General features: G+C 35.6%; 1 protein-coding gene across 1 annotated transcript; it reads left to right on the forward strand.

Moving 5' to 3' along the window:
• The first annotated feature begins 478 nt into the window (after window positions 1–478).
• Window positions 479–8,277, forward strand: btc (betacellulin, epidermal growth factor family member). The gene is made up of 6 exons (XM_048167164.1): window positions 479–796; window positions 1,217–1,321; window positions 4,217–4,334; window positions 4,442–4,588; window positions 4,720–4,853; window positions 7,141–8,277. The coding sequence occupies exons 1-5, from the start codon at window positions 757–759 to the stop codon at window positions 4,850–4,852; spliced, it is 543 nt and encodes a 180-aa protein (XP_048023121.1). The 5' UTR covers window positions 479–756; the 3' UTR covers window position 4,853; window positions 7,141–8,277.
• The last annotated feature ends 4,147 nt before the right edge of the window (window positions 8,278–12,424 follow it).

Raw genomic sequence — 12,424 nt, forward strand, 5'->3', positions numbered from 1 at the left:
GTAATTCTGACCTTCAACCGTTTGGAGTCCATTGAAGTCCACTATATGGAGAAAAATCCTGGAATGTTTTCATCTTTTTGACTGAAGAAAGAAAGACATGAACATCTTGGATGACATGGGGGTGAGTAAATTATCAGGAAATTTTAATTTGAAAGTGAACTAATCCTTTAATAATCTGAAAAATATCCATCTCTGTCTTTTTCTTTTACATTTTTCCTCTGAGATTTCTTTTCAGAGTTAGGTAATCCACTTCAAGATTATATTGCGTGACGCCTGGTCATTCATTTTTCAATACTCAATAAAAATCCTTATTTTATCTTACATGTATTTAGCCTTGACAAATGGTTGTTATAGCTGTTTCCATGTTTTATTCGCATTATAACGCTACCAAGTGGTGAATCGCCCCGTATTTTTTCTTGTGACTACAGAATGAGCTCATACTTGAGTATAACAAGTTTGGTGAAAATTTCTTACCGAACCTCTAATAATAAAAGCCCAAAGTAGGCCTGAATGTTCATTCAAACATAAAGGAGGAGAATACACACTAGCACCTCCCACGCACGCCTCTATTGAGCCAACCTTCACTCTGCTCTAAGCTTGAGGACCCGAAGGTAAACTTTGAAAGGACTGCTGAAAAGTTAATAGTAACTTATTATAGTCGTTCAATAAAATAATAGTTCAAAAATGAACGACATGAAGTCTGAATCTGAAGCAGTGGATTGAAGTCTTCAGTGTGACGCACAACGCGAAATCCAAATGGACAGGACGCGCAGGTTCATTTTGGGATTAATAACAGGTACGTTTCACCATTGTTGGTTTGTATTCAACGCCTTTAACTGTGTTTTGTTTGTCTACAAAGCACATTTTACCACTCTATAGATTGTAGAAGTACCCGTTTGCCAACTTTTCCTTCTACAAATAGCTGCTTATTTACTTGTATTTATTAATGTGCTCGTGACATCAAGTGTCATTGCTTTAGCTGAGTGTCTAACTTACTTTATACTATTGTATTTTTAGCACTGGAATTCAGTTTAGCTCATTAGAAGACCTGCTATTGGTTAATCATGGAGGGAGGGATTTTAAAGTGTAACCACATTCAAGAGGCCTATATAATCTAGTTTAACATTTGCCTGAAAAATCCTGCAAAGCAATCTAATGCCACAGTTCTCCAGATATGCATGATGCCACCTGTGATTTGTTTGTTGTGTGCCCTCAGCTGTTGTCCTATGCAAATATTCCCAGGCTGAATGGAATACCACAAAAGCACCAGCGAATATGACTGTGTCCTGCGGTCACCATGACAACAGCAGCAACTGCACAGGTAAATATCAATGGCACCCCAACCTGTTCTTCTCAAATAATGAGCAAGCCAAGCCTGAGATATCTTCCGTATGCTCCGCTTTCAAGATCACACCTCATGCAGAAAGCGAATTTTGAAGCTGTGCTGAGGTTTGACTACCACTGACTTTAAAGACGTGAGATGTAACACTGCGTTTGCCCCCGCTGTGTTGTAAATATATATATATATTTTTAAAAAAGGGTTTCCCCTGGCATGACATGAAAGTCTTGATAGCATGACCACCTGCTGAAGAGATAAATGGGATATTAAATGAAACTATATTTTTATAGCATGAAAAATTTGGTGTTATTTGATCAGAAAATTCTGTCAAAGCATTTGCTTAACATGATATATAATCTGTTCACTGAGGAAAATTGGACTGTTATGATAATAACTCAGCTTTTTATAGTCCCTTTCAAATCTTGTAATTTTATTTAAGAAGTTATAACACTTCCGAACTCAAGTTTAGCATCTCTGTATAGCAGGTAATCATCTCTGACTGAACTCAGATCATGTTACATGTGGCTTGAGGTTGTAATTAGATCCTTTCCCATTCAACTTTTAGTTCATTCTGAAGTCAGAGCTCAAGTTTCAGTTTCTGTAGACCGGTCTTTTTTCTAGCTTAGTCCTTTGAACTGAGTTTGGCCTTTACAGTGCCTTGTATAATGACATACACAAAATACTGTAAATGAGTAAAATGACAACCCTACCCTGACAGCAACATAGCATCGGCCCAGATCCGGCCGATGAAATAAATGGTTTTCTCCAAAACACGTTGGCCACAATTATTGGCACCCCTAGAATATTTATGAGTAAAATATCTCTGAAGTATATTCCCATTCATATTCCCATTTTTTAGCACACCAGGGTGATCATGAACATGAAATTGTCCAGCCATGACTTCCAGGAGTACAAGCATGAGGAAACACAAAGGCCACATTCCCTTAATCATTCATCACAATGAGTAAAACCAAAGAATATAGTTCTGATGTGCAGCAAAAGATCATTGAGCTTCACAAAATAGAAAGTGGCTGTAAGAAAATACCTAAAACATTGTAAATCCCCATTTCCACCATCAGGGCAATAATTAAGAAGTTCCAATTAACTAAAGATGTTAAAAATCTGCCTGGAAGAGGATGAGTGTCTAAATCGTTCTAATGCGTGGTGAGAAGGAAAGTTTGAGTGGCCAAAGACTCTCTAAGGATCACAGATAAAGAATTGCAGAGATTAGTTGAGTCTTTAGTCTCAGAAAGCCTAAAAAAATGATTAAACAGCACCTACATCCCCACAAGTTGTTCAGGAGGGTTTCAAGAAAAATCCTCTGCTCTCCAGCATATTCAGTTGTTAGGCAAGACTGGAACTTCAAATGGGACCGACTTCTATGGTCAGATGAAACTAAAAAAAGAGCTTTTTGGATTTTTCACACATGGATAAAAAGTACCCCATGCCCACGGTTAAATATACTGTTGGATCTTTAATGTTGTGGGCCTATTTTTCTGCTGGAGGTCCTGGACATCTTGTTCAGATACATGGCATCATGGATTCTATCAAATACCAACATAAAAAAAATCAAACCCTGGCCGCTTCTGCTAGAAATCCAATAATGGGCCGTGGTTGGAGCTTCCATCAGGACAATGATCCAAAACAAACATCAAAACCAACACAAAAATGTGTCTCTGAGCACAAAATGAAGCTTCTGCCATGGCCATCCCAGTCCCCTGACCTGAACCCTAAAGAAAATGAGTGGGGTGAACTGAAGAGAAGAAGCATCCAACATGGAGCTGGGAATCTGAAGGATCTGGAGAGATTCTGTATGAAGGAATGGTCTCTGATCTCGTCAGGTGTTCTCCAAACTCGTCAGACATTATAGGAGAAAACTCAGAGCTGTTATCTTGGCAAAAGGAGGAAAAAGTACTGAATAAAAGGGTGCCAATAATTGTGGCCAATGTGTTTTGGAGAAAACCATTTATTTCATAATGTGATTTTCCCCCCACTTTCAATTCTTTTCCTTCAATGAAAGATTCGATTTTTGCTAATTTTATGAATTAAAGATCAAAAGGATAAACAATGCAGATTTATTTTTATAGTCATCTTTGATCATATTTACCAAGGGTGCCAATAATTCTGACCACAACTGTACCTGATGTGGGCCGGATCTGGGCCACACTATGTTGCTGTCTAGGTAATTACTCTGTATTTTAAGGATATTAGTTATTGACTTAGATACTTCTTAATGTATTACATTGATGGATATTTAATTGTGCATTCACATTTTCTGTTATTTTTACATTTGGATTAGCTTTGCCATTAGCTAACGCTCTTTAAACAATCTTTTTTTTTCATGCTGTACATTATAATGTTGTGATGCCTAAATTCTTGTGACTGATTTTAGTTTTTTTTAATGGTATTTTTAATATATTTATTTTAATATCAACCATAATAACATGAAAATAAGTATTGGATAGAATATTAGTATGTAAATATATTGATCAAAAGTGACAGTAAAGACAATTATAATGTTACAGATGATTTCTATTGCAAATAAATGTTGTTCTTTTGAACTTTTTATTAATCAAAGAATCCAGAAAAAAAGTATTTAAGCAGCACAACTGTTTTCAGCATTGATAAAAAATAAGAAGTGTTTCTTGAGCACCAAATCAGCATATTAAAATGATTTCTGAAGAATCATATGACACTGAAGACTGAATGTATATATATTACATTAGAAAACAGTTCACAATATTTCTGTATTTTGACCAAATAAATGCAGCTTTGGTATAACAGCATAACTTTCAAAAAAATCATCGACCCTATGCTTTTGAACATTTGTGGATGTGTTTGATGGTGATGTGATATGTATGCTTAAAATGTATACAGATTCAAAAGATGACCACACTTGGGGTGGGCACTTCTCGAAGTGTCCAAAAGAATACCAGCATTACTGTATCCAAGGCGTTTGCCGTTTTGTGAAGGAGCAGAACACTCCTTCATGCAGGTGAGACTTTGACCTGTCCATAACTCAACCAATCAGAGCTCAAGTAAATGTTAAATAATTTTTATAGAAATTTTTAAATAAAAATAATGTTAAATACATTTGCACAGATGTGAAACAGGATATATTGGGACTAGGTGTGAATATCTTGATCTTGGTTTTCATGTGGGAGAACGAAGAAAAATAGTCATCGCATGTGTGGTCGCAGGATTGGTCTTTCTGATTCTGCTCATCGTCTTCATATGTGTCTGTACACAGTGAGTGATGTGTTACGCTATTATGATTCAAACTTGTTCAAGCTTAAAATTGTTGGTCTTCAGTGTTTATTTAATCTTTAATGTTGTTTTTTTTTTTTTTTTTTTTACCATCTTCCTATTTTGTTTCACAGTAAACGATATAAACCATGTAGAAAGAAGAAGAGGAAAAAGGAAACAAGTGATGAAGAGGCGAAACTCAGTTCACTAAACACACACGAAGCTTCAGCTGCACCAGTTGACACATCTGACACTAATGCTGTATGAAGTGAGTTTTCTTCTCCTGCCTTATTCATTTTACATTAACAGCATATTGCATTAGGGCCACTTAATGTTCAGATCATGTAAACCAGTGGTTCTCAAATAGTTTAGGACTGCAGTTGCAGTTGTCATTAATTACTCACCCTCACGTCGTCCCACACCCGTAAGACCTTCGTTCATCTTCAGAACTCAAATAAACTCTTCAGAACTCGAATTCCTTCACAAGATGTAATATAAGTCTAAGGTGTCCCCTGAATGTGTCTGTGAAGTTTCAGCTCAAAATACCCCATAGATTTTTTTAAATAATTTTTTTAACTGCCTATTTTGAGGCATCATTAACTATACACCGATTCAGGCTGCGCGACCCCTTTAAATCTCGCGCTCCCTGCCCCCCCGGGCTCTCGACTATTACAGTGCATAAACAAAGTTCACACAGCTAATATAACCCTCAAATGGATCTTTACAAGATGTTCGTCATGCATGCTGCATGCATGCTTCAGATCATGTGAGTATAGTATTTATTTGGATGTTTACATTTGGTTATGAATGAGTTTGATAGTGCTTTGTGGCTAAAGCTAACATTACACACTGTTGAAGAGATTTATAAAGAATGAAGATGTGTTTATGCATTATACAGACTGCACGTGTTTAAAAATGAAAATAGCGACGGCTCTCTTGTCTCTGTGAATACAGTAAGAAACGATGGTAACTTTAACCACATTTAACAGTACATTAGCAACATGCTAACGAAACATTTAGAAAGACAATCTACAAATATCACTAAAAATATCATGTAATCATGGATCATGTCAGTTATTATCGCTCCATGCGCCATTTTTCGCTATTGTTCTTGCTTGCTTACCTAGTCTGATGATTCAGCTGTGCACAGATCCAGACGTTAATACTGGCTGCCCTTGTGTAATACCTTGAACATGGGCTGGCATATGCAAATATTGGGGTCATACATATTAATGATCCCGACTGTTACGTAACAGACGGTGTTATGTTGAGATTCGCCTGTTCTTCTGAGGTCTTTTAAACAAATGAGATTTATATAAGAAGGAGGAAGCAATGGAGTTTGAAACCTAATGTATGTCTTTTCCATGTACTGAACTCTTGTTATTCAACTATGCCGAGGTAAATTCAATTTTTGATTCTAGGGCACCTTTAATTTTATGAAGCAACGAGAATACTTTTTGTCCGCAAAAACAAAACAAAAATTTCAAAACATTCTTTTTTTTTTTGTTCATTTATGCCCAAATAGGCCCAGATGGTTAATGAAATCTGTGTCATATTTTCTTTTACGGAGTGTCTATTAACACTAAGTGCAAATAGCGTCCCTTGTTGGCAAATGCTATTTACACTAGCTCCGCCCACCAATGTCTGCTTGGACCACTCAAGTTTTAAAAATGATGCGCTGAAGTCAATGTCTTCAGTGGGCAACAGTAGCGAGTAAGGCTCACAGACCTGGCTATTAACATGATCGACACGAATATGCTTTTTGGCGAGCTCGCATTTATTTAAAAAAATCACTAAGAAAATGCTGCTATTGTCACTTAGTGTAAATAGAATATATTGCTTTTTGCACTTAGTGTAAATGACATCGATCGCTAAGAAAATATGCTATTTTCACTTAGTGTAAATAGCATCTAATTGCTTTGTACAGTGTAAATAGAATCTATCACTATTTGCTTACTTAGTGCCTTTCTTTTATCTGGCATAGTTTTGTTCATTGTTTTTTAGGATGTCTATATTAGCAGTTGATCAATTTGTCTTGCCACTATTAAAGAGATAGTGCACCCCAAAAAATGAAAATTCTATCATTTACACTCCTTTATGTTGTTTATGAATTTATGACCATAAAAGAAGATATCTGATTTGATATTAAAAAAATCTAATTTGGATGCACGAGTGTTGACGTCAGTTTTCTCCATTTAATTACTGAATATATATATATATTTTTTTCTCTTGCTTTTGACTTGCCATTATAACCACTTCTCCTCTGATTGAAATTAAATTAAATATTTGCTCCAATCAGAAATTGATCTCAACCAAACTCTATAAAACTGCATGACAGTTTTTCCATACCATCCAAGGACATTGACTTGTCGTCATCCTCTCTTAGTTCATGCTAAAAGCATTTTAGAAGTGTGCAGCAAGCTGTTTAAAGAAAAGTATAGACAACATAAGCTAAATGCTTGTTTGAAATGTGTAGCTATTGTGACAGTGTTCAGACCTTGGTTGCTAGGTTGCTAAGAGATGGGTCTAATGATCTTTTTGTTTCATTAAAACAGTGAAGTGATCCTGCCAGGGTTGGTAATGGCCAGGAAACGTGGACTTGCCGAGTGATGATAGCAGTGTTTTACAGCAATCCTGCGTGTACTTTAAAAGAATTTGGGAGATATGGTATGCCAGGCAACCTTTGCCATTCTGTGTGCTACTGTTTACCTCATTCTTCATGCCACAAATGATTTTCACACTTTGTAAGAAAAAGTGTAGATGAACTGAACAAATATGCCTTCAGAGTGGCTACAATGACAAAGTGTATCATAATTCAAATATATTAAAAGGTGCCGTGCAATATGCTGAATGCAAACAAAGCCTATCCATGTTGGTTTAGATATAGGCCTATTTGTATTGCATATGAAGCACAGAATATTGAAAAAAGTTTCTGTATAATAATAAAGTGAAAATTAAATAATAAATTGTCATATTGACAGTTTCAACTGTTTCTGGAAGTAGTTCTCCTGACATTGACGGACCAAAATCTACTCTTAACATTGATTTATTTATTAACATGTAAATAGAAAAGGTTTGCTTTCTTTGATTTTAAAAGAATATATTAAGTACATTTTGGAGAAAAATTACCATGTATAATGTATTTTTGTTTTCTTTATTGAGCTTTTTTGACAGAGAAGTATTAGCCATAATAAATAAACAAATAATGTTTTGCAATCATATGTTTGGTCAAAAATATTTAGTGACAACAAACATTTTTTTTTTTTTATGAAAAATTAGAATAACTTTATATATTTGTGTTTTGTTAAGTACAGTTTGGAAAGATTTAATTTGTTGATGGTGTAAAGTTAGATGTATGTTGCACATGCTGTTCAGATTTATATTGTAAGTACTTAACGTTTTTGAGATTTTCTTTAAATGCAAAGCTGTATTTACTTTATACCATACAATGTCTTTATAAAGTAATTCATGTGAGTATTTTTATTTCTTTAATGTTATATTACACAAGAAAGTTTGATTTTCATGGGTTTTAAGAGATGGATTTTTGTGATATGAAAATGCTTGCATTATGTTCTGTAAACACGGTGAATATGGCACATAAGCTGATTATTTTTCACACCAAGGTGGAAAATGTCCATGGAATGTGCAAAGGTGCTTAGTTAGAATAAACTATCTACCAACCCTGCTTCCAAGAAATGTTCCGTCTGCTTTATTGTTTGTTTTTCGCCCTAGTTACGGCTGCCCTCAAACATCCAGTCTGAGGGATTATTTAACCGTTATCATTATAGATAAAGCTTTGAAGAGCCGCCTTGTCTTAAGAACTTTTATTACTCGTACGTTTTTGAAGCCTCAGTCTGTGCTGATGCCAATAGAAACTGGCCGGTGTGACCAGCACGGGCAGACCTCGTGTTTCAGCACAGCCATAAATAGCCCGTCTTGGCCTCATGTCAGTGATTGGAGAACGACAGGAATGCAGCACCTCAGTTGGTAGGATCTTGTGAGGCAGATGTTTTCCATGATATTTATCAGAGCTGTGTCAGGTTTCAACAGAACATCGCTTAACCAAGACAACAATATGCACTGATTTCAAGCATGAAGCTACAGATATTTTAAAGTATTTTTGTTGCAAGATATAAAGGCTGTGATAGATCATATGATCTGAGGCCTTCTGTTCCACTAGCGTAGCAATGACCTGTGACGAATGTTTCATTCAGCAGGAAATGAAAAAGGAAGGCGTGTCTCAAAGTGAATGAAATAGGTAACCGATACAACACTCGTTTTGCAGGGGATAAGAGATCACTCTGATCTCACCTTTTTTTCTAGGTATTCTGAAGCCATATGATATCTTCATCAGTGAGACAGTTAGTTGAACTCGAGAATTAGCCCAATTTGTGAATGAATCACTCGACTGCTTTTGAAGTAAAAAAAAAATCAATTCTTATGAATAGCTTTTAATTGAACTAGATGTTCAGTGACTAATGATTTAATTAAGCTAATTAATTGCTTCATAAGACTTTAAATATTGCTTTTGGGATTTTGGAGTTTAATTCAATTTCATATAAAGTGCTGCAGGATGACATATTTTTGTAGGCCAAAACCCTGAAACAAGTCAGCATTTTAGCACTTACACGGTTCCTTTGCCCTGTAGTCAATGGTTGCATCCAAAATCGCATACTTCTCTACTACTGTATATATATGTGAAAAACAGTATGTGAAAAAAGATATCTGTCTGAATTCGCAGTACTGATAAAAGAGTAAGCAAAAAGTACCCGGATGACCTACTATTACCTGCTACATAGGAAGGACGCTTTACTATCCCATGAGGCCACAGGAAACGATTTGTGTATGGCAGTGAAGCGATGCAACTGATGCTGGTAGGTCACGTGATAATGAAAACATAGCGAATGTAGTACATCCGGATTATGTTCATACTACACACACTCATACTATACAGAACACTGTTTTTTTAGCCGTTGTGAAGTAATTTTTCAAAATAAACTCGAGAGTATGCGATTTCAGATGCAGCCAATTGGTTTTTTTGGTTAAATCTCTTAAATGTTTTATTCTATGGCAGTGGTTCCCAAACTTTTTAGCTTGGAGTAGCCTACCCCCTTAAGGGATTACCATCCTTCTGCGTACCCCCTCTCTTCCACTTAGACTGCAGTCACACCTTTACCATTAAGGGACAATATTTGCCCCCTAAATTGATTTTCCAGTGCATATTTTTACCTTTATGAATAACTATAAAATAAATAATGTTTTAAATAAAAATGTTCAATAAAGAAATATGCAATGATGGAACTAAATAAAACTTTTAAATATTAAACTAAAACCGCCAGTAGGTGGCAGCAAGTCACTGTTTTTATGAGTGAGTCATCGAGTCATTCATTCAGTAACGAAGCAAGTGTCTGTGAATGAATCATTGAATCATTGACTCTCACGATTCGTTCAAAGCCGCAGAATTGTTCGCGAAACACAAACGTGTGTTGTAGTTCTGCTGTGGTTTTCGTTAGAGCTATTATTTCATTGTAAAATAGAGCAAATACTGACAGTACTGTGTTTAATAATGTATGTTTTGTTTTTTTGGCCTGTTGATTTTTGGCCTGTTGTATAATAATGTCACGTTTGCAGTCATGTGGATATACAATTTCGTTCTTGCTCGTTATCATCATTAAATACAAGAACTCGCACAACAAGGTATGTTTTTGTATCGGAGAAAGTTCGAGTCTTAAATCGAAATTAATCCACTATATGTGTCTATTTGTTCTTCATTTGAGCACTAAGTTCCCACTTTTACAAAGGTGCATTGTCGAGAACGGCAGTAATTTAGCGCGATTTAAGGCAGCAGACTGCACGCAATCTATCATATGTGGATACAGTCATTTTTGACTGCAAATTATGAGGTAATTTGATTAAATGTACTGGATTTACGGCATTTTGGCAGTTAGAAAAACATGCTCGGTTTTAATATTATTTTAAGGTAGAATTAAATGAACTACTCAGCATTTTTTTTCGCGTACCCCCTTTTGTCACCTCACGTATCCCCGTTTGGGAACCACTGTTCTATGGCATAAAATACATCAGTAAAACCCTCTTGTGATTTTTTTTTTTTAACATACTTATAAAAGGCTTTTGCTAACAAGTGGCTAAATGGGACTACAGAGGTTGTCAGGAACACAAATGTCATCGCGCCAAACAACAGGTAAACTCATTTACACACTAGTCCACATTTACAGTGGAAGCTTAGTGATGGTGATTGGTGAGGCTGAAGTCATGTGACCGTGGTGTACTTTGTTTTTAGCGCATGTTTAGCTTTTTAATTCTGATTGTATTTTTGGGTTCAAAATTCTTAAAAGTTGTATCATTTTTTTATTCTTGATGAACAAAACGTGTAAACATAATAAGCTTTTGTTGGTCACAGAACATATTTTCTGCAATAATCCAAAAGCCAATAGAAAATCCTATTGGGTTTTTTGTCAAGGGAGCCAGGATGATATTAACTTCTGGGTTTACCTACGTCATCACTGCAGCACTCTGTTGAAAAGACTGCTGGAAATGAACCTCTTGTGTTCCACTGAAGAAACAAAGTCATACAGGTTTGAAATGGCATGAAGGTAAAAAGCCAATTAAAAAATGACAGAATGTTAATTTTTGGGTGAACCGCTGCTTTAAATTTTAAATTTAAATTGACTCCTTGTCATTTTTAAAGAGAATACACTGCCATCTACAGGACAACAAGAGAAGTTCTTGTGCAAGCTAATTAACAAATGTGTAATCTTTCCTTTGTTCTCACTTACTCCTACACTTAAACTTGTGTTACCCTGAGGGTCAGAAACGTCTCTTATTGCTCTTGTGTTTCTCTAGGGGAACTGGTGCAATTCTTTCATTCACACCTCATTACCACTTTCATAATCATAGCACAGCTGGAAGTCCATCTGCTTTTTGCCAGAAAGTTGTGGAGAGCTTGACCAGAACTCAAGATTGCTCTTGTAGCAGGTGGCTTTGAGAAATTGACCATGCTTTGACCCAGTGAATAGGGATCTGGTCCATTTGGCAGACTCTAAATTGTGTGGTTTAAACCTGGTTCTTTATATTATTCTCAAGGTCTTTTGAACTGATCTTGACATGGTCTTAAAGGTGAATGATGTTTCATTCCTTCTCATGCTTCTAGTGTGTAACAGTATATGGGATTGTCAGCATGACTCACACACCTTATATTAGGGCAAAGATAGAGCAAGAGGTGACTGTAGAAGCAATTCCCTTCTACAATAACAAGTGATCAATACGGTAATGGAGGGTTAAATAAAAAAACCAGTGAATGTCAAGGTTATCTGAAATAGCTGTTATTTTTAGGCAATGATGTGAAACAATTTTAAATGGAGTCTGTTTGAGGATGATTTAATATTAAACTACCAAAAAAGATTTAAAAAAAAAAAAAAAAAAACAGACAAGGCTCAATCATGATCCACCAAGTGATGATGCGGTCTTTATTAAAAATACCAAATTTTAAATATAAATGTAAATAAATAAACATTTAAAATACATACAAGCCCAATTCCAAAAAAGTTGGGACACTGTACAAATTGTGAATAAAAAAGGAATGCAATAATATACAAATCTCATAAACTTATATTTTATTCACAATAGAATATAGATAACATATCAAATGTTGAAAGTGAGACATTTTGAAATGTCATGCCAAATATTGGCTCATTTTGGATTTCATGAGAGCTACACATTCCAAAAAAGTTGGGACAGGTAGTAATAAGACGCCGGAAAAGTTAAATGTACATATAAGGAACAGCTGGAGGACCAATTTGCAACTTATTAGGTCAATTG

This window comes from Megalobrama amblycephala, linkage group LG18, assembly GCF_018812025.1.
Source record: "Megalobrama amblycephala isolate DHTTF-2021 linkage group LG18, ASM1881202v1, whole genome shotgun sequence".
Taxonomy (NCBI): Eukaryota; Metazoa; Chordata; class Actinopteri; order Cypriniformes; family Xenocyprididae; genus Megalobrama; species Megalobrama amblycephala.

Excerpts from the sequence above, each read along its gene's own strand:
- btc (XM_048167164.1), top strand. The coding sequence starts at position 757 with ATGGACAGGACGCGCAGGTTCATTTTGGGATTAATAACAG. Across the intron at positions 4,335-4,441 it reads CAGAACACTCCTTCATGCAG|ATGTGAAACAGGATATATTG; the intron begins GTGAGACTTTGA and ends ACATTTGCACAG. Across the intron at positions 4,589-4,719 it reads TTCATATGTGTCTGTACACA|TAAACGATATAAACCATGTA; the intron begins GTGAGTGATGTG and ends TTTGTTTCACAG.